The sequence below is a fragment of the Hemiscyllium ocellatum genome, chromosome 14 (assembly GCF_020745735.1).
Source record: "Hemiscyllium ocellatum isolate sHemOce1 chromosome 14, sHemOce1.pat.X.cur, whole genome shotgun sequence".
Classification (NCBI taxonomy): Eukaryota; Metazoa; Chordata; class Chondrichthyes; order Orectolobiformes; family Hemiscylliidae; genus Hemiscyllium; species Hemiscyllium ocellatum.
The window spans coordinates 38,226,449-38,251,274 of record NC_083414.1 but is presented as its reverse complement, the minus strand read 5'-3'; the positions used below and the strand labels follow the sequence as shown (position 1 = coordinate 38,251,274).

Sequence of the window (24,826 nt, the reverse complement as noted above, 5' to 3'; positions counted from 1 at the left end):
ACAGGCAGATGTACAAGCACTGGTCAGATAGGCTGATCAATCGCAATGGACTTCACTCTGGATAGGTATGAGCTGAGGACTTTAAGCAGGACAAACAATATAAGGGAACAGTATATTCCCAGTGATGAATGGTAAGATCTTGGGAAGTACCTCGGATAAGAGCGACATTGGTGTGCATGTCACTAGCTCCTTAAAGTAATTGGATAGCTAGTAAAAATGGTTATGGAGGCTTATGAGAACTTGCCTTTATTAGACAATGCATAGAGTTTAAGAGCAGGGAAGTGATGCTGGAACTGTATAAAACATTAGTCAGGCCACAACTCGAATATTCAGCTTGTGTAATTTTGGAATCTACTTTTTGGAAAGATGTCACAGCACTGGAGCGGGTGCAGAGGAGATTTACCAGAATGTTACCTGAGCTGGAGAGATTCAGTTGTAAGAGGGATTGGATAGACTGAAGTTCTTTTCCTTGAAGCAGACAAGCCTGAATAGGAACATGATTGAGATATATAAAATTATGAGGGGCATAGACAGGATAGATAGGTCGAAACATTTCCCCTTGATGGAGGGATCAATTACTAACAGCATAGATTTAAGAAAAGGGCAAGTGTTTAGAAAATCTGTGAAAAACATTTTTTTCACTCAGAAGGTAATACAAATTTGGAATTCACTGGCTAAGGGTGCAAGGACAGAAAGATTTGTAAGATTTAAGCGTGGCATACTGACTCAGTGGATAGCACTGCTGTCTCACACCACCAGGGATTCAGGTTCAATTCCAGCTTTGCATAACTGTCTGTATAGAGTTTGCGTGTTCCCTCCATGTCTGCGTGGATTTTCGCCAGGTGATCCAGTTTCCTCCCACAGCCCAAAGATGTGCAGAGTAGGTAGATTGGCTGTATTAAGTGGCCACAATGTCCAGGGATGTGCAGGTTATGTTGATTAGCCATGAGAATTGCAGGGTTGCGGGGATAGCGTGGGGGGTTTGGAGGGATGCTGTTCAGATGGTTGGGTGAGACTCGATGGGCCAAATGGCATGTTTGCACACTGTAGGGACTTTATGATTCTAAGTAATTAGATGATACTTGGGATAACAAAACATACAAGATCATATGCTGGAAATGCAATTAGAGTAGTTAAGTGCTTGTTTTTGACTTGCACTGACTCAGTGGGGAGGAGAGTTTTTTTCTGTGCTGTAGACCTCTATGACCAAATGACTTCCTGCACCGTCACACAGTACCTTCATAACAAATGATTCACTTTTGAGTCACTAGATTTATTTACAGTAAGGTAAAACATGCAAACACATAAATGAAAGACAAGTTGATGCATTTTCATTGGTGCTGATTGAAGGAGATGCAGTCAGGACATTAGGAGAAATAGCACCATCAGATTTTTAACATCTATCTAAACTGATTTTAAGCCTCTTCTGCAAGAAGCACCTCCTTTGTAGCACTTTCTCAATTTAGCACTGAAGTTAAACGAGGGATGTGTGTCTTGTAAGAGGCTTCAAACTACATCCTTGACTCAAGAAGGTAGTTTTATAAAATAACCTAAGCTGATGATGATGAGTACATTTTGCCCTGTGTATCTCATACACCTTAGTTATTCATAGACTTGCATTTCATTTTCCGTCAAAACCTTTGCTTCACTTTAATAGTTCCCATTTTGATAACCTAGATTAGAATCTAGAGAATTTAAAATTTCACGGCATCTGTCTGGAAAGTCATGAATATACTTACTGTATGGAAATGCTTATTGTGAGACTTTGGAAACAGAATTAAACATCTATTTCGGCCAGCTACTGTTCAATAATGTTTGTGATTTTATTTACAAAACCGTTATATAGCTGGTTCAGATAACAAAGTGGCAACATAAATAGAACTCTTAACATTGCAAGACTCCAAGCTGCATCAGAAAGCAGAAACGTGTTTTAAGGAACGTCTCAAAGAACTAAGAGAAGTTTAGACAGAGAGTTTATGGCCCCTGGCGACTGAAGGCATGGCCATTTAAAAGTGGGACATTACCAGAAACACAGAAACAGGAGAAGTCTGTCAAGCCTAGCTTGCCACTTCGTCACATTATCGTATCTTACCTCAATTAGCATGTTTTGGCTCCATATCCCTTATTATCCTAACTTAATAATATATCCATCTATTTGAATGTTTCAACTGAACTAGTCTCAATGGCTTAATTAAAAGCGATGGATTATAAATGCTGGAGGTTTGAAATAAAAATAGAAAGTGCTGGAGCACCTTAGCAGGTCTGACAGCATCTGTGGACAGAAGAATATTAACTTTTTGATCCAATGTGACTATTCTTTGAAACTGGCCTCAACAGCTTTATAGTGGGAATTTCAATGTTCCACTGTGATGAAGAAGTGCTTCAAATAATGTCACTCAGCTCTTATTGCTAAGGTGACAAACCGACCAGAGGCAAGAGCTTCTATCTTACCGAATAATTCAATCATGTTAAGTATCTCAGTTAGGACAACTCTTAGAATCCTTTGAGCGTAACAAGAGCTTCTATCTTACCGAATAATTCAATCATGTTAAGTATCTCAGTTAGGACAACTCTTAGAATCCTTTGAGCGTAATAATCTGGGACTAGGTTATGGAACCTGATCTCATAATTTCACCGGGGTACTCTGGTGTCATTCTGATCAATCTACATTACTACCCATCCGAAATAGTGAAGACTCAAGGCATTCAAAACTGGACCAGCAGCCCTCAAGTCTAATTAGAACTTTTTACAACATTTGTGCATTTTATAATTTTGGCTTAAATTTGTCAATGTACAAGTTGTGATGTTGGTTTGCTACTTCCATATGATTTGCTGGGGTTGGGAAATCCAACTCTCCCTGCAGAAATTGAGCATAGGTGCATAATTAATATAACTGCTCCCCTTTATTGCAATTATCTATCCAATGGCATTTTAGTTTCCCAGATAGATTCATAGAGATGTACAGCATGGAAATAGACCCTTCGGTCCAACTCATCCAAGCTGACCAGATATGCTAAATTAATCTGGTCCTATTTGCCTGCACTTGGCTCATATCCTTCTAAGCCCTTCCAATTCATATACCCATTCAGGTGACTTTTAAATGTTATAGTTGTACCTGCCTCCACCACTTCCTCTGGCATACATGTACCATCCATGCCCCTCATGATTTTACAAACCTCTATAAGATTGCTCTATAGCCTCCGAAGCTCCAGGGAAAATAATCCCATTCTATTCAGTCCCTCCCTCCAGCTCAAACCCCTTCAAGAGTATACTTTAAAGGGAAATCAGGAGGGCAAAAAGGGGACATGAGATAGCTTTGGCAAATAGAATTAAGGAGAATCCAAAGGATTTTTACAAATATATAAAGGACAAAAGGGGAACTAGGGAGAGAATAGGGCCCCTCAAAGATCAGCAAGGCGGCCTTCGTGTGGAACCACAAGAAATGGGGAGATACTAAATGAATATTTTGCATCAGTATTTAATGTGGAAAAGGATATGGAAGATATAGACTGTAGGGAAATAGATGATGACATCTTGCAAAATGTCCAGATTACAGTGGAGGAAGTGCTGGATGTCTTGAAACGGTTAAAGGTGGATAAATCCCCAGGACCTGATCAGGTGTACCTGAGAACTCTGTGGGAAGCTAGAGAAGTGAGTGCTGGGCCTCTTGCTGAGATATTTGTATCATCGATAGTCACAGGTGAAGTGCCGGAAGACTGGAGTTGGTAAACATGTTGCCACTGTTTAAGAAGGGTGGTAAAGACAAGCCAGGGAACTATAGACCAGTGAGCCTGACGTGGATGATGGGCAGGTTGTTGGAGGGAATCCTGAGAGACAGGATGTACATATATTTGGAAAGGCAAGGACTGATTTGGGATAGTCAACATGGCTTTGTGCGTGGGAAATCATGTCTCACAAACTTGATTGATTTTTTTGAAGAAATAACAAAGAAGACTGATGAGGGCAGAGTGGTAAATGTGATCTATATGGACTTCGACAAGTTTCTCCATGGGAGACTGATTAGCAAGGTTAGATCTCATGGAATACAGGGAGAACTAGCCATTTGGATACAGAACTGCCTCAAAGGTAGAAGACAGAGGGGGTGGTGGAGGGTTGTTTTTCAGACTGGAGGCCTGTGTCCAGTGGAGTGCCACAAGGATCGGTGCTGGACCCTCTACTTTTTGACATTTAGTGGACAGCGAAGAGGGTTACCTCAGATAACACAGGATCTGGACAAGATTGGCCAATGGACTGACCAGTGGCTGATGGAGTTTAATTCAGATAAAAGCGAGGTGCTGCATTTTGGGAAAGCAAATCTTAGCAGGACTTATACATTTAATGGTAAGGTCCTAGGGAGTGTTGCTGAACAAAGAGACCTTGGAGTGCATGTTCATAGCTCCTTGAAAGTGGAGTCGCAGGTAGATAGGATAGTGAAGAAGGCATTTGGTATGCTTTCCTTTATTGGTCAGAGTATTGAGTACAGGAGTTGGGAGGTCATGTTGCGGCTGTACAGGGCATTGGTTCGGCCACTGTTGGAATAATGCATGGAATCCTGGTCTCCTTCCTATCGGAAAGGTGTTGTGAAACTTGAAAGGGTTCAGAAAAGATTTACAAGGATGTTGCCAGGGTTGGAGGATCTGAGCTACAGGGAGAGACTGAACAGGCTGGGACTGTATTCCCTGGAGCATCGGAGGCTGAGGGGTGACCTTATAGAGGTTTACAAAATTATGAGGGGCATGGATAGGATAAATAGACACAGTCTTTTTCCTGGGGTCGGGGAGTCCAGAACTAGAGGGCATAGGTTTAGGGTGAGAGAGGAAAGATATAAAAGAGACCTAAAGGACAACTTTTTCACGCAGAGGTAGTACGTGTATGGAATGAGCTGCCAGAGGAAATGGTGGAGGCTGGTACAATTGCAACATTTAAGAGGCATTTGGATGGGTATATGAATAGGAAGGGTTTGGAGGGATATGGGCTGGGTGCTGGCAGGTGGGACTAGATTGGGTTGGGATATCTGGTTGGCATGAATGGATTGGACCGAAGGGTCTGTTTCCATGCTCTACGTCTCTATGACTCTATGACTCTAATCCTGGAAACATCCTTGTAAATCTTTTCTGAACCCTTTCAAGTTTCACACCATCCTTCCGAGCGGAGGGAGACCAGAATTGCACACAATATTCCAAAAGTGGCCAAACCAATATCCTGTACAACCACAACATGACCTCCCAATTCCTATACTCAATGCTCTGACCAATCTACTAGACATCTCTAAAAGAAACTACAGAGAATAGAAAGAGACTCTTAAAGGTCAATCAGTGCCTTTCCTTAATCTAAATGCCCACTGCTGTTAGTTTTTGCCTCTGGCAGGGTATCCTTAACTGATAGGGCAATACTTATGCCATCCACATAACATAAGGTTGTAAATCATGTGATATCAAAGAATTAAACAGATATTTGTTACAGACGGCTATTATATGCAATTATTACAATCACGGGCACAGAAATGTCTGGGATGTTATAAGGCTATTTTGTTACAGAAGAATATGTTCGAGTAGCATGTCAAGCTTCAAGTGGGTTCTATAAGATAGTGTCTAAGACTTTTATAACCTGAGCCACGTAATTGTGATGATTTCATTAGAATGTTGACAAAAGGAATACTTACTGTAAGACTGAAGACAACATCCTTCTTTTTTGAAAAATAAATTATCCCATACAGACATATATGATTGTCCATAGACATGTTTTCTCCATTCAACAGTCCTACAAACAGGTAAAACACTGTTCACAAAACTAACGGTTCAAATTTCAGTATAATGCTTTGGAAATTTTGACAACTTATTGTGATCTCGTGATCATACACCTATGTGGAGAAGTACACATTGTTCTTCATTGCACCTATTTGACAACTTGGCTGTCTGGCTGTTGGTTGCTGACACTGAACATCACTGTGCACTTGTCAATGTTGGTGATTTTCTCCTCACTCTCTTCTTTCACGATTGAGATAGGTTCTATTTATTTACAATATAGCACCATGAGCCATAAGACTTTGAATGATCTGAGCTGGATGCATATTTTACGAACCTTTGCTGCTATCCAAATATTTATATTGTTTTTAAACTTCCTATTTGCACTTTGTAGCTCGTGTCCAGTTTTGATTTCACTCATCATGTAACTCTTCATCTTCCCCAGTCTTTGAAGAAGAATGTCCTTTGTCTCAGAATTGCTCGACAGTTGGTTGCTGGATGCAGTTGTTTGCACTTACATTCTGAATATCAAGCATGAGCTGGGGATATACAGGCAGTTCTTCTATAATGCGATGGTTGCGTTCTTGTGCGACCCTGCGTTATATGAAATTTACGCAAGAAAAATAGCAGTTAAAATGTTGATGGTGTAATTGTGTTCTAGCCAATACACTATTTTAAAGTTCGCATTTTAGAAACAGATTCCCGTATTTGTCAATCATGTTGCAGACAATTTGCATTGATGAAACATGCATTATAACAGACTTGTAATCTCTTCTCCATTGATTTTGCATGAAAATGTAGCAATCCCATATGAAAATCTTGTTTTGTTATGCAACACTCCGCACTGTAGGGATTCTCTGACTCGATGAAAGAGGCCATTAGGCCCATTGAGTCTGCACTGATCCTTTAAAGAGCATCCCACCCAGATCCAACCCTGCATTTACCATGACTAATCCACCCAACCCTGCATTTACCATGACTAATCCACCAAACCCTGCATTTACCATGACTAATCCACCCAACCCTGCATTTACCATGACTAATCCACTCAACCTTCACATCTTTGGACTGTGGTGGAAACTGGAGCACCCATTAGAAACCATACAGACACATGGAGAATGTGCAAACTCCACACGGAATCTGGCTGAAATTGAACCCAGCTCTCTGGCATTGTGAGGCAGCAATGTTAGCTGATGTGACACTGTGCCACCTGTTCATTAACTTGATAGTACCTACCATATATTTCCTAGAACATTTCAATCTGGATAGTGAAGTGAATATGTGATATGGGTGACATCCACTTATAAGAACATAATAGAACAGGAGCAGGAGTAGGCCATCTAACCCTTCAAGCCTGCTCCACCATTCAATAAAATCATGGCTGATCTTTTTGTGGACTCAGAACCACTTACCCATGCTCTTACCATATCCCTTAATTCCTTTATTTTTCAAAAAATATCTACCTTTGCTTTAAAAACGTTTACAAATTAGTGTCAACTACTTCCCTGAGCAAAGAATTCCATAGATTTACAACCCTCTGGGTGAAGAGGTTCCTTCTCAATTCAGTCCTAAAATTGCTCCCTCTAATCTTGAGGCTATACCTTCTTGCCTTAGTTTTACATGCTCTTTGGAAACGTTCTCTCTCCTTCTATCTTATCCATTCTCTTTATAATTTTATATGTTTCTATAAGATTCCCCCCTCATTCTTCTAAATTCCAATGAATATAATCCCTGTCTCCTCAGTCTGTCCTCACAAGCCAACCCCCTCAACTCCGGAATCAACCTCATGAACCTCCTCTGCACCCCCTTCTGTGCCAATACATCCTTTCTCAAGAATGGAGACCAAAACTGCACACAGTACCCCAGGTGTGGCCTCACCAGCACCCTGTACAGCTGCAACATTACCTTTCTGCTTTTAAACTCAATCCCTGAAGCAATGAAGGGCAAAATTCCATTTGCCTTTCTCATTACTTATATCTGCAAACCAACCTTCTGTGGTTCATGCACAAAGACACCCAGGTGTCTCTGCATAATAGCATGCTGCATCTTTTTACCATTTAAGTAATAATCCTTTTTCCTGTTACTCCTACCAAAATGGATGACTTCACATTTATTAACATTGTATTCAATCTGCCAGACCTTTGCCCACTCACTCAATGTATCTAAGTTCGTCTACAAACATTCACAGTCCTCTGCACACTTTGCTTTGCCACTCATCTTAGTGTCATCTGCAAACTTTGATACATTACACATGGTTCCCAACTCCAAATCATGTATATAAATTGTAAATAATTGTGGTCCCAACACCAGTTTCTGAGGCATACCATTAGTCACTGATTCCAGCCAGAATAGCACACATTTATCCCCACTTTTTGCTTCCTGTTAGTCAACCAATCCTCTCTCTATGCTAATACTTTACCCATAATGCCATGCATCCTTATCTTATGCAGTTGTGTCTTGTGTGGCCTCTTGTCAAAGTCCTTTTGGAAATCTAGGTACACCACATCCACGGGAACCTGTTGCCCACCGTGCTTGTAGTGTCTTCATAGAATTCCAAACAAATTTGTCAGACATGACCTGCCTTTCATAAACCCATGCTCTGTCTGTCCAACAGAACAATTTCTATCGAGATGCCCTGCTATTTCTTCTTTGGTAATAGGCTCAAGCATCTTCCCCACGATAGAGATTAAACTAACTGGTCTATAATTTGCCATCTTTTGTCCACCTCCCTTTTTAAACAGTGGCGTCAAATTTGCTGTTTTTCAATCTTCTGGGACTGCTCTAGAGTTAAGCGAATTTTGGAAACTTACCACCAGTGCAAAAGCTATTTCTCCCGCCATCTCTTTTAGTATCCTGGGATGCATTCCATCAGGCCTAGGAGACTTATCTATCCTTAGCTCCATTTGCTTGCCCAACACTACATCTTCCGTAATAATGATTGTTTCCAGGTCCTCACATACCTTTGTCAATTACTGGCATGTTGTTAGTGTCCTCCACTGTGAAGACCGATACAAAATACATGTTCAATGCCACAGCCATTTCATCATATCCCAAAACTAAATACCCCTTCTCATACTCTAAAGGACAAATGTCGAAGAGTGTGTGCTGGAAAAGCACAGTCGGTCAGGCAGCATCTGAGGAGCAAGAGAATCAATGTTTCAAGCATAAGCCCTTCATCAGGAATGACACCAATGTTTATTTTAGCCACTCTTTTTTGTTTTATTTATATAAATCTTTGATATCTGTCTTTATATTCTGTGCTAGTTTTTTCTCATGTTCTATCTTACTTTTCTTTATAGCTCTTTTGTGGCTTTCTGTTGACCTTTAAAGTTTTCCCAGTCTTCTAGTTTCATGGTGTTTTTGGCCACTTTGTATGCCTTCTCTGTCAATTTGTTAGCCTCCCTTATTTCCTTAGATGCCCATGGAAGATCACTCCATTTCTTACAATCCTTCCTTTTCACTGGAATATGCTTATTTTGAGCATTTTGAAAAATTTCTTCGTAAGTTCTCCACTGCTCATCAATTGTGCCACCACAGAATCTTTGTTTCCAGTCTACTTTAGCCAGGTGCTCCTTCATTCTATGTAGCTCCCCTTGTTCAAGTACTTACTGCACATGCCTTGAACCAGTTTGTTTGTGAACTGTGGTCCGCTGTCACATACCATCTGATTTGGTATACTGAATAAACTGAAAATACTTCTCATTGTATCAGAGATGGTCATCCTCATATTGCTAAGTTGTCAACCAACTGGGAATTTTGAGGTGTTCACTGAAAAAGGTGAGTAGATGTGTTGCTACTTTCATTTAAAAGCACACACACACACATATATATAAAAAACACATGTGGAATATGATGTGATTGTAGAACCTCCCTCCACTGTTAGGATTGATACATTTAGTATGCTTCACATACGTTTTGAGTCATTGAATATCCAGATTTATCCCTAGCTAGTACACACATTCAAGCTGTAGCTGTCTTGGGCATTCAATACCATATGTCTCTGGTCATGATATCCAAGGGTAATTTTTTTTACAATTAGGACTTGGTTGCTGTTGAGAATGACTTATTGTGATAGACCAAATCCTTCATTGTATGGCAAAGATAGCCAATTTCTTTCAGGTATTTCTTTAATCTTGTCAGGGCATCTTTGGCTAATGGTCTTTTGCAAATCTTGCTCATCTTCAGCAGTTGCTGATTGCAACTGTCTCTCGCCAAAGCTTATTCAAGGACCAGCTACTGCAGGTCCTTGATAAGTATGTACCAATCAGACAGGGAAGAAGTTGTCAAGTGTAGGAGCCATGGTTTACTAAGGAAGTTGAATCTCTTGTCAAGAAGAAGAAGAAGGCTTATGTTAGGATGAGATATGACAGTTCAGTTGAGGTGCTTGAGAGTTACAAGTTAGCCAGGAAAGACCTAAAGAGAGAGCTAAGAAGAGCTGGGAGGGGACATAAGAAGTCATTGGCGGATAGGATCAATGAAAACCCTAAGACTTTCTATACCTAGAATACCTAGAGTAAGGTTAGGGTCAATCAAGCATTGTAGTGGGAAGTTGTGCTTCGAATCAGAGGAGATAGAGGATGTGCTAAATGAATACTTTTTGTCAGTATTCACACTAAAAAAAGACAATGTGGTTGAAGAGAATACTGAGATACAGGCTACTAGACTATATAGAGTTGAGGTGCACAAGGAGAAGGTGTTAGCAATTCTGGAAAGTGTACAAATAGATAAGTCGCCTGGGCCAGATGGAAGTTATCCTAGCATTCTCTGGAAAGCCAGGGAGGAAATTGTTGAGCCTTTGGCTTTGATCTTTATGTCGTCATTGTCTATAGGAATAGTGCCAGAAGATTGGAGGATAGCAAATATTGTGCCCTTGTTCAAGAAGAGGAGTAGAGACAACCCTGGATTTTATAGACCTTTGAGCCTTACTGGGTAAAATGTTGGAAAGGGTTATAAGAGATAGGATTTATAACCATCTAGAGATGAATAAGTTGATTAGGGATAGTCAACACGGTTTTGTGAATGGTAGGTGATGCCTCACAAATCTTATTGAGTTCTTTGAGAAGGTGACCAAACAGGTGGATGAGGGTAAAGCGGTTGATGTGACATATATGGATTTCAGTAAGGCGTTTCATAAGATATCCCATGTTAGGCTATTGCACAAAGTACAGAGCATGAGGGTGATTTAGTGGTTTTGATCAGAAATTGGCAAGCTGGAAGACAGAGGGTGGTGGTTGATGGGAAATATTCATCCTCGCGTTCAGTTACTAGTGGGGTGCCACAAGGATCTGTTTTGGTCCGCTGTTGTTTGTAATTTATATAAATGACCTGGGTGTGGGCATAGAAGGATGGATTAGTAAGTTTGCAGATGACACTAAGGTCGGTAGAGTTGTGGACAGTGACAAAGGATGTTGTAGGCTACAGAGAGACATAGATAAGCTGTAAAGCTGGGCTGAGAGATGGCAAATAGAGTTTAATGCTGAAAGTGTGAGGTGATTCACTTTGGAAGGAGTAACAAGAATGCAATAATGGACTAATGATAAGATTCTGGGTAGTTTTGATGAGCAGAGAGATCTCAGTGTTCAGGTACAAAGATCCTTGAAAGTTGCCACGCGGTTAATAGGGTTATTAGGAAGGCATATGGTGTATTGATTTTTATTGGTAAGAGGGATTGAGTTTCAGAACTATGAGATCATGCTGCAGCTGTACAAACATCTGGTGCGGCCACATTTGGAATATTGCATACAGTTCTGGTCACTGCATTATAGGAAGGATGTGGAGTCTTTGGAAAGGTTTCAGAGGAGATTTACCAGGATGCTGCCTAGTATGGAGAGAAGCTCTCAGAGGAAAGGCTGAGGGACGTGAGGCTGTTTTCAATAGAGAGAAGAAGATTGAGAGGAGACTTAATTGAGATGTATAAGATAATCAGAGGATTAGATAAGTTGGACAATGAGAGCACTTTTCCTCGGATGGTGATGGCTAGCATGAGGGGACATAGCTCTAAATTGAGGGTGACAGATATAGGACAGATGTCAGAGGTAGTTGCGTTAGTCAGAGATAGTAGGGGCATGGAGCACATTCCCTGCAACAGTAGTAGACTCGCCATATTTAAGGGCATTTAAATGGTCATTGGATAGACATATGGACGAGAATGGAATGGTGTATGTTAGATGGGCTTCAGATTGGTTCCATATGTCGGTGCAACATCGAGGGCGAAAGAGCTTGTACTGCGCTGTGATGTTTTTTTCTACATTCTAAAGCATTACAGTTCAACTTTGAGAACATCATCAACTTGATGGTTGAGAACATCTCTATGTTGGTGATGACATGTATCTTATCTTTGGAGTGTAATCTGTTTAGCATGTTAAACATGATCAACTTGGTACCTAGCTTCTCTCTCATTTGAATGTTGTATCTTTGCACTTTGACTTGTCGATAATGCAAATATGACAGTGCACTTGTTCATGGTTTACAGCAGACCATTGCCAGTGGCTTATGTTCTGTTTCAACAGTGAGTTTCTTTTACCAAATAAGTCGGTGTGATATCACATGATGCCAAATATCAGAGTTGATGTCTCACACTCTATATTGGAGTAGTTTTTGTGCAGATGAAAGAGCTTGAACCAAATGCAATTCATTATTTGTCTTGTAAAAATTATGCTCCTAGGCTTTTTTGCAATGCATTGACTTTGAGAATCATCTATTTCCTGGAGTCATAGTATTGCAGTTGGCAAGGTTTTGCTGAGAAGATCATAATATACTGGTGCTTGTTTTGCTACCACTGAAGATATCCTTCTTGAGGAAATCTCTCAGCAGACTGTGTTTCCCATGAAATTAGAATATGTGGTGAGATGAGAAATCCAAGGAATGTATCACAGATCCTTTTGGGGTGGGCATATGTATCCCCGATCTTACCTAGATTGGGATGGACTCCTGGGTGAAATAAATGGACTTGAAGATGTTTTATTGGTTGTCATTGACTTGACACTTTATGCTGTTAAATTTCAATTCCTGTTCAGTTGCCATCAGTACATGAAAGTTGTAGTGATACTGTGCCCTTGTCTTACATATGATCATGATATCGTCAGCTATGCAAATAAATCTGAGTATGTTTCTTTAGTCCTATCCATGAGCTGCCAGAATAATCTATGGCTTACTAGTAGTTCAGATAGTAACTACTGGAAATAGTACATCCAAATGGTATCCTAAATGTTTCAAGCTCCTAGGATAGACTGAGATGGGGAGGAATTTATTCTCTGAGGTTTGTGAATCTTTGGAACTCCTTGCTGCAGAGAGCTGTGGGGACAGAGTCCTTGTGTATATTTAAGGCTCAAAGTTTGTGAGAAGATTTGTAGCTCGGGTGCTCGTTGTTGTGGTTCTGTTCACCGAGCTGGGAGTTTTTGTTGCAAACGTTTCGTCCCCTTTCTCGGTGACATCCTCAGTGCTTGGGAGCCTCCTGTGAAGCGCTTCTGTGCTGATTCCTCCGGCATTTATAGTGGTTTGAATCTGCCGCTTCTGGTTGTCAGTTGCTGTCCGCTGCAGTGGCCGGTATATAGGGTCTAGGTCGATGTGTCTGTTGATAGAATTTGTGGATGAGTGCCATGCCTCTAGGAATTCCCTGGCTGTTCTCTGTTTGGCTTGCCCTATAATAGTGGTGTTGTCCCAATCGAATTCATGTTGTTTGTCATCTGAGTGTATGGCTACTAAGGATAGCTGGTCATGTCGTTTTGTGGCTAGTTGGTGTTCATGGATGCGGGTTGTTAGCTGTCTTCCTGTTTGTCCTATGTAGGACACCAACTAGCCACAAAACGACATGACCAGCTATCCTTAGTAGCCATACACTCAGATGACAAACAACATGAATTTGATTGGGACAACACCACTATTATGGGGCAAGCCAAACAGAGAACAGCCAGGGAATTCCTAGAGGCATGGCACTCATCTACAAATTCTATCAACAGACACAGCGACCTAGACCCTATATACCGGCCACTGCAGCGGACAGCAACTGACAACCAGAAGCGGCAGATTCAAACCACTATAAATGCCGGAGGAATCAGCACAGAAGCGCTTCACAGGAGGCTCCCAAGCACTGAGGATGTCACCTAGAAAGGGGACGAAACGTTTGCAACAAAAACTCCCAGCTCGGCGAACAGAACCACAACAACATATTTAAGGCTGAGATAGATAGATCATTAGGGAAATCAAGTGTTATAAGTAAAGGACAGGAAAGTGGACATGAGGAATATTGGATCAGCCATGATCCTATTGATTGGCGAGAAGGCTCAAGGAGCCAAATTATGTATTCCTGCTACTATTTCCAATGAGCTTATGGTCCTAGGATTCTGCTAAATGAACAGACCTGTAGACGTGCTACAATTTGGAAAGGAATGTGGCTCTGAATAATTTAGGACTTAATTCTTCCTGCATCACTACTTTATACCTTTGAAGTGACAGGTTGAGATGACTTGGATCTAGGCATATTCACATGGAGACATCTTTCTTTAAAACACTTGTTCTTGAGTTGTGTCAATTTGTGCAAAGATATACCTTCTGAATTGTATCATTTTGTTCCATCGCATTCAGTTCCACTTGAAGCTTCTCCTGAATGTGTAAATTGCACTTCCTTAGAGGATCAATTGCATCATCCTTAAGGTGAAATATTATGCTATCTTTAAAATTGGTCTGGTACAGGTGTTTGAGGTCATTGATTCAATTGCGTCAAGCACTGTTCCACCACAATGGATGAAGTTTGAATTTCATAAATTGTGACTGTAGCAAGGTCTGAACATGCTGATGGCCCTGTCACTGCTGTCCCATTGTTATTGACCAAGCAGAAGATTTTGGTAAGCTAGGATGAGTTGCCACATTGACTCCACTGTAAGTTTTGCCAACGGACACAGCTGGTAAATTAGTATATGCTGTGAGATGATTTCTTTTAGCCTGTACCATGAAAAACCACTTACTTCAGCATGATTTTTTTAAAAAGTAGTGGTAATAAGTTGGCACTAGCTTGGATGTCAATTTTAGTTTTTAGGGTGTGCCTTTTCAGGGTATATGATTGTAGGTGGTTGTTGAAGCTTCTAGCAATAAAGGGCACTAAAGTAAATGGAGAGCTATTTCAGAGAGTCAGGACATCAATGATGGGCCAAATGTTCACTTCATTTTGCTGCTAGATTCTGAGATTTAGTTTTACAGAAGTAGATTAATTGTTCCATGAGATTTTGATACAATCCATCCCACGAAAAAGCGTTCACCCAGTTCTATTTATGAAAATGCTATGAAGATTTCAAAGCCTGAAGAATTAGAACATTGCCATCATTATGTTTTTTTTCTGAAGGAAGTTTTACAACATTTCTGCCTCTGTTTTCTGTCCAATTCTGAATTGGGATTTGGAGTTTACTCCTTGCATGTGACCTGAAGGTTAAACCTATAATTAAGTTAATCTTATCAATGTCAAATTACAACAAAATGTCATCCTATTGTCACCTCACTAAAATATGCTGAAACTTAAAATAAGCATAAGGTGGCACTGATCAACATAAATAATCAGGACCCAAGGTAATACTGAACACGTAGGCATGTTTCTTCTGTGAACGTGAAAGTTGACATTTAGCTCGTTTGAGCATTGTTAAAGCAGATCAAGCATTGTTTAGGAATCTGTCGTTAGGTAAGCTTTTCAATTTTAAATTTGACAAGTAGTATTTTATAACAGAAGTATTCAATGAAATAAGACACAGAGCTTTACAGGTTTTTCAAAAAAATGTACTAGAATAATTGTGATTAAATGATCACAAAAATGACTTGTCTCTCCCATCTGACAAATACAATTGGAGGATATTCTCATTTGGGAATCATGCATGTGGACAGTTTTGTAAGCAAAGATTTATTTGGATGGAGGGTTTGATTGAGGCACTTGAAAGATTGAGAAGATTTGAGCATATTCTAGTTGCATACACAACTCAATTATACTTAAAAATTTCTCCATGTCTCAGTTGAGTTTCTTATCTGAAAACAGTATTGAAATGTCAACATGGACTGTGTGTGCAAGCTCTGGAGTGTAGCTTTAACTTAATACTGTCAGCCTCAGATACAACTTCAACCACTGAGTGCAGGCTGATATCAAATAGGTACCCATTTTGAGAGGGTGCAAGAGGTGATGGCCTAATGGTATTACTGCTGGACTGTTAATCCAGAGATTTAGGTATTATTCTGTGGACCTGGGTTTGAATCCCACCGAGGCAGATGGTGGAATTTGAATTCAATGAAAATCTAGAATTAAGAATATTATGATGACCGTCCGTAAATCCATTGTCAATTGTCAGATAGACCCATCTGGTTCACAAATGTCCTTGAGGCAGGGAAACTGCCATCCTTACCTGGTCTGGCCTCCATGTGACTCCAGACCCACAGCAATGTGGTTGACCCAGATGGCAATTAAGGATGGACAATAAATACTGACCTAGCCAATGACACCCTCATCCTGTGAATGAATTAAAAAAAAGGAATTTAACTAAGTTCACATTGGACTTTAAAGTTGGTCGCCCTTAAGTTTTAAGATCTGAAGGAACAAAATCACAAAATAAGGAACATTGTCCCTTAAGTGTCCTTAATTTGCAGCTATTTCCCATGTCCATTTCTAGTACAAGATCAAACTTCTGTGAAATTTATGACTCAATATCCAAATTAATTCAGTAATCTGTGAAGGTAAATCAGGGGGAGTCGGGGGAACACTGAGGTAAATCTGCTTTTTAAAAAGATATTGTGGAGGAATTTCTGTTAGAGCTGAATCAAGAGGGAAATAAGGCCAAAAGACATTATGTAAATTGTTATCTTTGCTAACTTACAATAGTGGCAATTGGCAGAAATAAATTGTTAGCTAGAGTGTTTAAAAAAATAAAAAGATAGGTTTCTGATTCCACTGAAAAACAAAAATCATTGCCTTGATACAACCCTGGACCTACTAAGCTGCCTTCAGTTTTCTGCTTGCAGTTCAGAAGTTTAAGGAAGTTTTGCTGGCACTACAAGCATTTAAAAGTACCATTGCACTTGTTCATTTCACCCCAGAATACTTTGTAAATTATTTGGGTAATGCTACAAGTTACATCATTGCAGAAGATTTGGGGCATATAATTGAAATCTCATATCAGACATACATCAGGTCGAAAATAGTGAACAGAAACCACCATAATACATTGAGTTCTATTCCTGATTTTCTTTTGCTTAAAGAGGATAGCAGTCACCATTGGAACCAGGTTCTGATTGACTTTTGCATGCTCATTTTCAGAGTCCATTAGAAATAGCATGTTACACACCTTCTGATGATTTCAGCAGTGGGCAGGAAAGGGTTAGGACTGCTTCAATAATTTTTGATTGTTGAAATAATGTAATTGTGATGTACACAATCTCAGCACAAGAAAACATTGTTGTTAGTTTTCCTGCTTTTCTGTACACCAAAGCCCCTGTCATGCATCAAGGAAATTGCGTCCGATGTGGTCCATTGCTAATGGGTTCTTTTTAATTGCTTTTTGGATAATTGGTGAATGTTTCTCACGTACTTGTAGAAATTAGACTGAAGGTTATTTGAGCTACTGTGTGTGTACTATAATGGAATATGGATATGGAACCAGGCAGCACTAACAAACCTCACAATACATATAGTAGGATTTGGAAGTTCTGCTTACTTGACCTGTTTCAGGACCTTTGACTTTTCCAACTTTATTAATTTAACAGTGACCCTTAATACCAACCACACTTAATAGTTTATATTTTTTATATAGTAAAGGCAAGAAAAAATCAAAAAAAGTGAGATAAAGAGTGAAAACAAAATGAAAGAATAATGTGTATCAAAATACTTTGTCAGTTCCAAGCTTGGTCAATGCACTTGTTGGAGTTTAATCCAGATAAACAACTTGCCTGCCTCTATCTTATCTACCCCTTTCATAATTTTATATGTTTCGATAGAAATCCCATCTTATTTTTCTAAATTCTAGTGAGTACAGTCCCAGACGGCCCAAATTCACCTCATAGAGAAACCCCTTATCTCCAGAATCAACCTGGACAACCTCCTCTGCACCATCTCCAAAGCCAGTATAATAGGGATCAGTTGGGCCCTCAACTGGTAATGCTGTGTACAAATGATTTGGAAGAGGAGACCAAATGTGTCATTTTGAAGTTTGCTAAGTTGAGTGGAAAGGCAAATTGGGCAGAGGATGTGGAGGGTCTGCAGAGATATTTAGATAGGCTAAGTGAGTGGGCATGAGTCTGGCAGATGGTGTACAATGTTGGTAAATGTGAGGATGTCTACTCTGGAAGTAAAAACAGTAGGTCAGAGTTTTATTTAAATGGTGAAAGATTGCAGCATGCTATTGTGTAGAGGGACTAAAGAGTGCTCGTATATAAATTGCTATAAGTTGATTTGCAGGTGCAACAGGTAATCAGGAGGGGAAACAGAATATTGGTTTTCATTGCTAGAGGGATTGGAATTTAAGAGGAGGGAGGTTCTGCTGCAATTGTACAAGGTATTGGTGAGGCCGCACCTGTGCATAGTTCTGGTCTCCCTACTTGAGGAAGGATATACTGACTTTAAAGGTGGTGCAGAGGAGGTTTGCCAGGCTGACTCTGGAGATAAGCTAGTTAGAAGATTGAGAGGGTATCTTATAGAAGCATATAAAGTTAAAAATCACACAGTACCAAGTTATAGTCCAACAGGTTTATTTGGAAGCACAACTTTTGCAGAGCTACTCCTTCATCAGGTGGATGTGCGCAACCACCTGATGAAGCACCACTCCTTGCAAATAAGCCTGTTGAAATATAGCTTGGTGTTGTGTGATTTTTATCTTTGTACATCCCAGTCCAACACCGGCACGTCCGAGTCATGTTATGCAAGGAATAGATAAGATAGAGGCAGGCAAGTTGTTTCTGCTGATGGGTGAGACTAAGACTAGGGGACATGACCTCAACATTAGGGAGAGTAGATTTAGGGCAGAGGTGAGGAGGAACTGCTTTTCCCAGAGAGTAATGTATCTATGGAATTCTCTGCCCAAGGAAGCAGTAGAGGCAGCTTCATTAAATATAATCAAGACAGTGTTGGATGGGTTTTTGCATGATAGGAGAATTAAGGGTTATGGGGATAAAGCAGGTAGGAGGAACTGAGACAATGGATAGATCAGCCATGAAATTAATGAATGGTGGAGTGGGCTTGATGAGTTAAATGGTCTTCTCCAGCCTCCACTACTGTGAAAGTAAGAAATGTGAAGTAATGCATTTTGGAAGTTCTAATGCAGGAGGGAAATATTCAATAAATGGCAGAACCCTTAGTACCATCAACATACAGACAGATCTAAGAGTAAAGATCCTCAACTCCCTGAAAGTAGCAACACAAGTTGATACTTTCCTTCATTGGTTACAGCACTGAGTAATAAAATTGGCAAGTCATTTTGAGGTAATATGGAACTTGAGTTAGGCCACATTTAGAATATTGCGTACAGTTCTGTTTGCCACACTACTAGAAGGATGTGGAGGCTTTGGAGAGGGTATAGAAATGGTTTACCAGAATGTTGCCCAGTTTGGAAGGTGTTAGCTAAGAGGAGAAATTGGACAAACTTTGTTTGTTTTCACTTAAATGTCAAAGGATGAGGGGCGATTTGATAGAAGTTTGCAAAATTCTGAGAGGCATGGATAGCCAGAGTCTTTCTCTCATGGTAGAAATGTTAATAACTAGGAGATATAGGTTTAAAGTAAAGGGGGTAAGTTTAAAGGAGATGTGAAAGGCAGGTGTTTTTATACAGAGGCTGGTCAGTGCCTGGAATGTACTGCCGGAGGAGTTGGCAGAGGTGGATACAATAGCAATATTAAGAGGCATCATGACAGACATACACATAGGCTGGGAATAGAGGGATATCGACTGTGTCGAGGCAAAAGGTTTTTAGTGTAGAAAGGCATGTTGTGTTGATGCAGTCTTGATAGGCTGAAGGGCCTGCTTCTGTGCTGTACTTTCTTTGATCTTTGTATGTATCAGAAAGCAGAGAACAAGCACAGATAGAATTTTCAGGGTCATTAAGTATTTTAGAGATATGGTATGTAGCTCAATGCAATCCAAAGAATAAAATTTGAAAAGTGTATCATCCAGCTGAAGCTGATCAGAAACCAGATAAATATTTTTTGTTACAATTCATGAAAAGTTTTTTTCTATGAGATCAAGCTTATTTTTTCATACTGTCAATTCCAAACGTATCTCATTAACTATGTACCCCACCCGTACGCTGGCACACTAATCCAGTGCTAGCCTCTACTTGTAGATGGAAGTACTCATCACTACATAGGTTCTCATGACACTGGCTCCATATTTAAAAGACTATGGGGCACCTGCTGGCAATCTGGAGCTTCCCTACAAGAATAATGACCTCTACCCTGGACGTGGCAGAAAAGGGGAAATTGGCACATTACTTTGTGAATTGGGACCTGAGGATCTTGAGCAGGGTGGTGGAGGGGAGGACTGTTATTTTACAACAAAATTGGCTGAGGAGGCCATGACAGTAGACCCTGCCAGTCTGTTCTGAGGTAGCTAACTGAGTAAATGTGGTCCAAACTGTTTGGGGGAATGTCCAGCAATGGCGCAGGAAAATCAGTGATCTTTGCTGCTGCCCCACACACACTCACTATGCAGTTGGTATAGTATGGTTCAGATGCTATCATAACATGCAGGAGTGCAGGCTGAGTGACTCATCAAGCTGGATTCCAAGATGTTTAAATATCTAAATACCTAAATCCGGAATCTTAAAATAAATCTTCTTTTACTTGTGAAGCGTATAGATAGAGTCTTTGGGCTAGTTTAATTCCATTTTTAGTGTAGAGGTGGCTTCAATAGGTGGCACACTCTAGTTATCAAATCAAAAGACATGACTTCAAGTGTGGTTGCAGAACCTGATGCAAATTTCAGTGTTATTAACACAGCCGTTATCTTTTGAGTTGAATGTACCAGTCAGTGATTTTGCACATTCTGCACAAATGCTATATGTTTTTAGCAATAAACTTCAAGGTACAGGTTAAGGATAAAATAAATTAGGTTTTACCAACTGCAAAATGCATCTCAAAATCTCAATGTGTTTTGGGTTAGGAACTTGAAAGCTTCACGCTTGAACTGTCAGTCTAAAGTCAAATATTGTGACAAATTCTACTGATATGAAGGAGAGATTTTGATGAAAGAAAGTCTGTGCAAGGAAGTTTTCAGGAACTGTTTTGTTTCTAAAAGGAAAAAAAAACTTTAACTTTTGTTTCAACCTTGTTTGTTTGAAGAGTAGCCATCAGAAAAATCACTGCTCAGTGGAACTGGGAGTGTTCATTGTTGCCATGAAGTACAATAATATCTGCTATTTATTCCTCTGAATTGACTCCTTAGAAGCTTACAGAAAATAATTTTGTTTTGTGGATGACATATAAAAGATAAAGTTGTTTTTAAAAAATTTTTGCTACTCATATTTAATTTAATTTATTCTCATTTTAAATTCAAATGTTTCTATGGTATTTTTTTCCTTGACTATCTGTAATAAAGATGTGTTAGTTTGTCCAATCAGACTAACTGAACGTTTTCGAGATCTACAACCAGATGAGTTGACAGACTTGTTTCAGACAAGCCAGAAAGTTGCAAAGGTTGTGGAGCAGCACTTCAAAGCAACATCACTGACCATTGCCATTCAGGTTTGTAAGCGAACTGTGGTTTCTTTCAGTAATGAGTGAACAATAGCTTCGCTAAAATATTTTAACTCTGCAATATACAGTACAGTATTCAGAATGATTGTACACTGATGAAATCTGAAGAATGCCCATTTCAAGCAGTGTTGTTCGGTTACTAGATTGAAAGATATTTCCCTACTGCATCTTATCTGCTCTGAGTACTTAGTTGTTTTGCTGAGTTTCACATTTATCTTAAATGTGTTTGAAATGGTTCCACTTCCAAATCAGAATTTGGCAAACATGCAATAATCTATAAAGGTTTCATTCATTGTCCATGAAAGAAAGGAAATAAAGTGAGTAAGGTATATTGAGAGGAAAGAAAGAAGTCACCTGCCTCATTGCCATTTCTTCTTTTTTAAATCATGTTTTTGTCCACATCTTGTTTCCATAGAAATTCCCATGACACACTCTTTCCCTCATTAACTTTCTTTTTTATTACCAGGTTTGTCTGTGCATATCCCAACAATCCCAATGACACCTGTTTTATTTAATTGGTGCCATATTTTGTCAAATTGTACTCCAATGATTACTCATTGTCACTCTCTCCTCTTTCTCTGCAATCGAGTTCCTGAGTCCGTTCAAGATTATGATGAGGTCTGGAATTAGGTCCTGATAAAACTCAAACTGAGCATCCTTAAACAACTTATTCAAAACTATGTTCCATTTGGTAACATTGTTGATGACACCTTCCATTGCTGTTGATTGAGATTAGATTGACAAAGTAGTCATTAGCTAGGTTAAGCTTGGCTTCTTTTTAGTGGGCAGGCCAGAGCTGAGAAATGTTCCACATTGTTGGATAGATGACAATTGTAAATGTCCTTAAATGGCTTAGTTAAAACTGCAGCTGGTTCTGAAACACTGCAGCATTACTGTGGATGTTATTTTATATTACTTATTATTAAATGGCCCAGAGCCATTTCTGTGTTCATCACACGGAGCCATTTCTTGATTGATGTGGAGAGAACCAGGAAATAGCTGTAGTTTGGCACATATGAGTGTGGGATCTCAAGAAATCCAAGAAGATCATCCATTTTATACTTCTAACTGAAGATGGTTATAAATGATCTAGCCTCGTTCTATGCAATAGCATGCTGTTCTCTGCCATCATTAAAGATAGGTTTGTTCATTGAGATAACTCCTCTCATTAGTTTAATTATCCACTGCCATTTATGATTGAATATAACAAGAACTTTAATCCATTGTAGAATCACTTTGCTTGGTCCATCACATGCTTCTTCTGTTTTGCCTGAATGTGTTGTAGCTTCACTAGGCTGTCAGCTTATTTTTCTCATACCCATTGCTGTTGGTATGTTCTTCTGGAGTCCTCATTAAGCTAGGTTAGTCATTTGGCTTGATGATAATGGAGGAGTGAAGGATGTAGTAGACCACAAGTGGTGGTTTAGCTGCATGTCCCTAGTTAGTTGTTCCCTCAAAACAATCTTGACTAGTCAGCTCGTCAACAGTAGTGCAATACAGTGTAGTGTAGTAGTGTAATGGAATCCATAGAACCAATTGCTAAAAGTCTGAGGTTTTGGGACAGATTTAGGGTCAGGAAGGGGAAAGCTAAAACTTCCTTACTAAGGATCGAAAAGCACAGGCAATCTCTCCATCTTGATGGTCTATCTCTTTCCATCATCTGTTCCCTGATTGACATGGACTTGTCATCCTCATGGTCTCTATCTCTGCACCCTTTCCCCCTCCACCCTGCCCCCTGATCTCTCTCAACCTCTGTGCAGTGTCTTTTGTCCCTGGTCATTCCTCTCAGTGTTCTCAGTGGGCCACCTGACCTCTTACAGGATCTCTGTTTCACATTTCTCTGCTGAGCTAAAATCCCAGTTGTCTACCCTCAATCCCCACAGCTCCCAACTTTCTGGATTGTCCTCAACCATCTGCAGTGTTCTAGCTTTCTATTGTAGGCTTCCTTGATGAATGGCTTCTCAATCTGGCTGGCTATCAGAAAGAAAACAAAAATATTCCAATAAGAACCTTAAATTAAATTCAGCAGAAAATATCGGAGCCAATGTGTTTCTATCAAGCAGCAACTTCTGTGAAAAGGTGAGAAATATAAAGTGTATGTTCATTCATTTTAAACAGAAAGTATTCGCTATAGACTTTTCTCCCCTTAAGAAATAAAGCAATTTAATAAATATGGTGGCAATTTGATTGAAAAATTTGGTCTGCCACACAAAGTTTCTTGATCAAATTCTTTCCATTAGAGAGCTGAATAAGCAGTAAATGTGGTTTCCAGCACAAATATCATTGCCCAGCTTGCAGTAAACAAAACTGGTTGTGATAATGGATGACTGCCCAGATCACATACAGCTGTCACTCATCTTCAAATGTATTTCAAATGAATACTTCAATTCACTGTCAATGACTTGCAAATCATTAACTCCTCATGTGCTTCTCTTTTTTTTGTAGGATGGACCTGAAGCTGGGCAGACTGTGAAAGTGAGTGCCTTTTAATATTGGTTTTACTGTGCTGTGAAAGATATGATTCATGATGTCTTTGTTGGAACAAGAGCTCAATATTCTGAGTTATGAGTCCATATAGCCACATAACTGTCATCTTATCATTTAACACATAATTGTTTTGGCAATAGAACATTATTTATAATACTACCAGAGACAACTAATTTAATATTTACTTTGGTGTCCTTTGGGAAAGAAAATATGACCTAAGAAAAAGCTTCAATAGGTTTTTCTCTGAGCTTAGTGTAGTTTTGAAAACTAGGCCACATAAAGGTTTGTTTACAGAACTAAAGACTTCCAATGCTGTTTCATACTTTGTGCAAATGTTATTTTTACTATCCACATGATGGACTGTTCAGTGAAAATTGAAGCATCAATGTGATTGAATGAATTCAGCCGCAGCAGTGTTTTAGAGGGAAAAAGAAAACGAATTTCTACTAGCAGTTCAATCCATAATTTAAAGAGACATTCTTGCCCGATGCTGAGAAATTTACGTAGTCTGACACCTATATCAACTAAATGCAACTACTATATCATTTCATTTGATTATCTTCAGCTCATGCTGGATAATATTCTTCCATCTTTGAAAGCTGCTAACAATTTTAAACAAAACTTGAATCTGTACAACAAAAGATAGAACCTAATAAAGTACTTACTCTTTATTTATAGATTGGACATGGGAATCGCTGGCTGGCCAGCATTTTATAATCCATCCCTAGTTGCCCTTAAGAAGGTGGCAGTGAGTTGTCTTCTGGAACCACTGCAGTCACATGCTGTAGGTTGACCCACAATGCTGTTAGTATACACTGCTGGTACTGAGCAACGGAAATGGAGGGAGAGTGGGTGCTTGTGGATGTGTGCCATTCAAGCAACCTGCC

General features: G+C 39.7%; 1 protein-coding gene across 7 annotated transcripts in view; it reads left to right on the top strand.

Annotated features, from left to right (window-relative positions):
• The window catches only part of fhit (fragile histidine triad diadenosine triphosphatase), a 1,150,076-nt gene that overhangs the window by 722,892 nt on the left and 402,358 nt on the right, over positions 1-24,826 (top strand). For all 7 annotated transcript variants that reach the window (XM_060835188.1, XM_060835181.1, XM_060835186.1 and 4 more), the window contains 2 exons: positions 21,295-21,440; positions 23,898-23,927. In XM_060835188.1, coding sequence (XP_060691171.1) covers positions 21,295-21,440; positions 23,898-23,927 — 176 coding nt within the window. The remainder of the gene's footprint in view (positions 1-21,294; positions 21,441-23,897; positions 23,928-24,826) is intronic.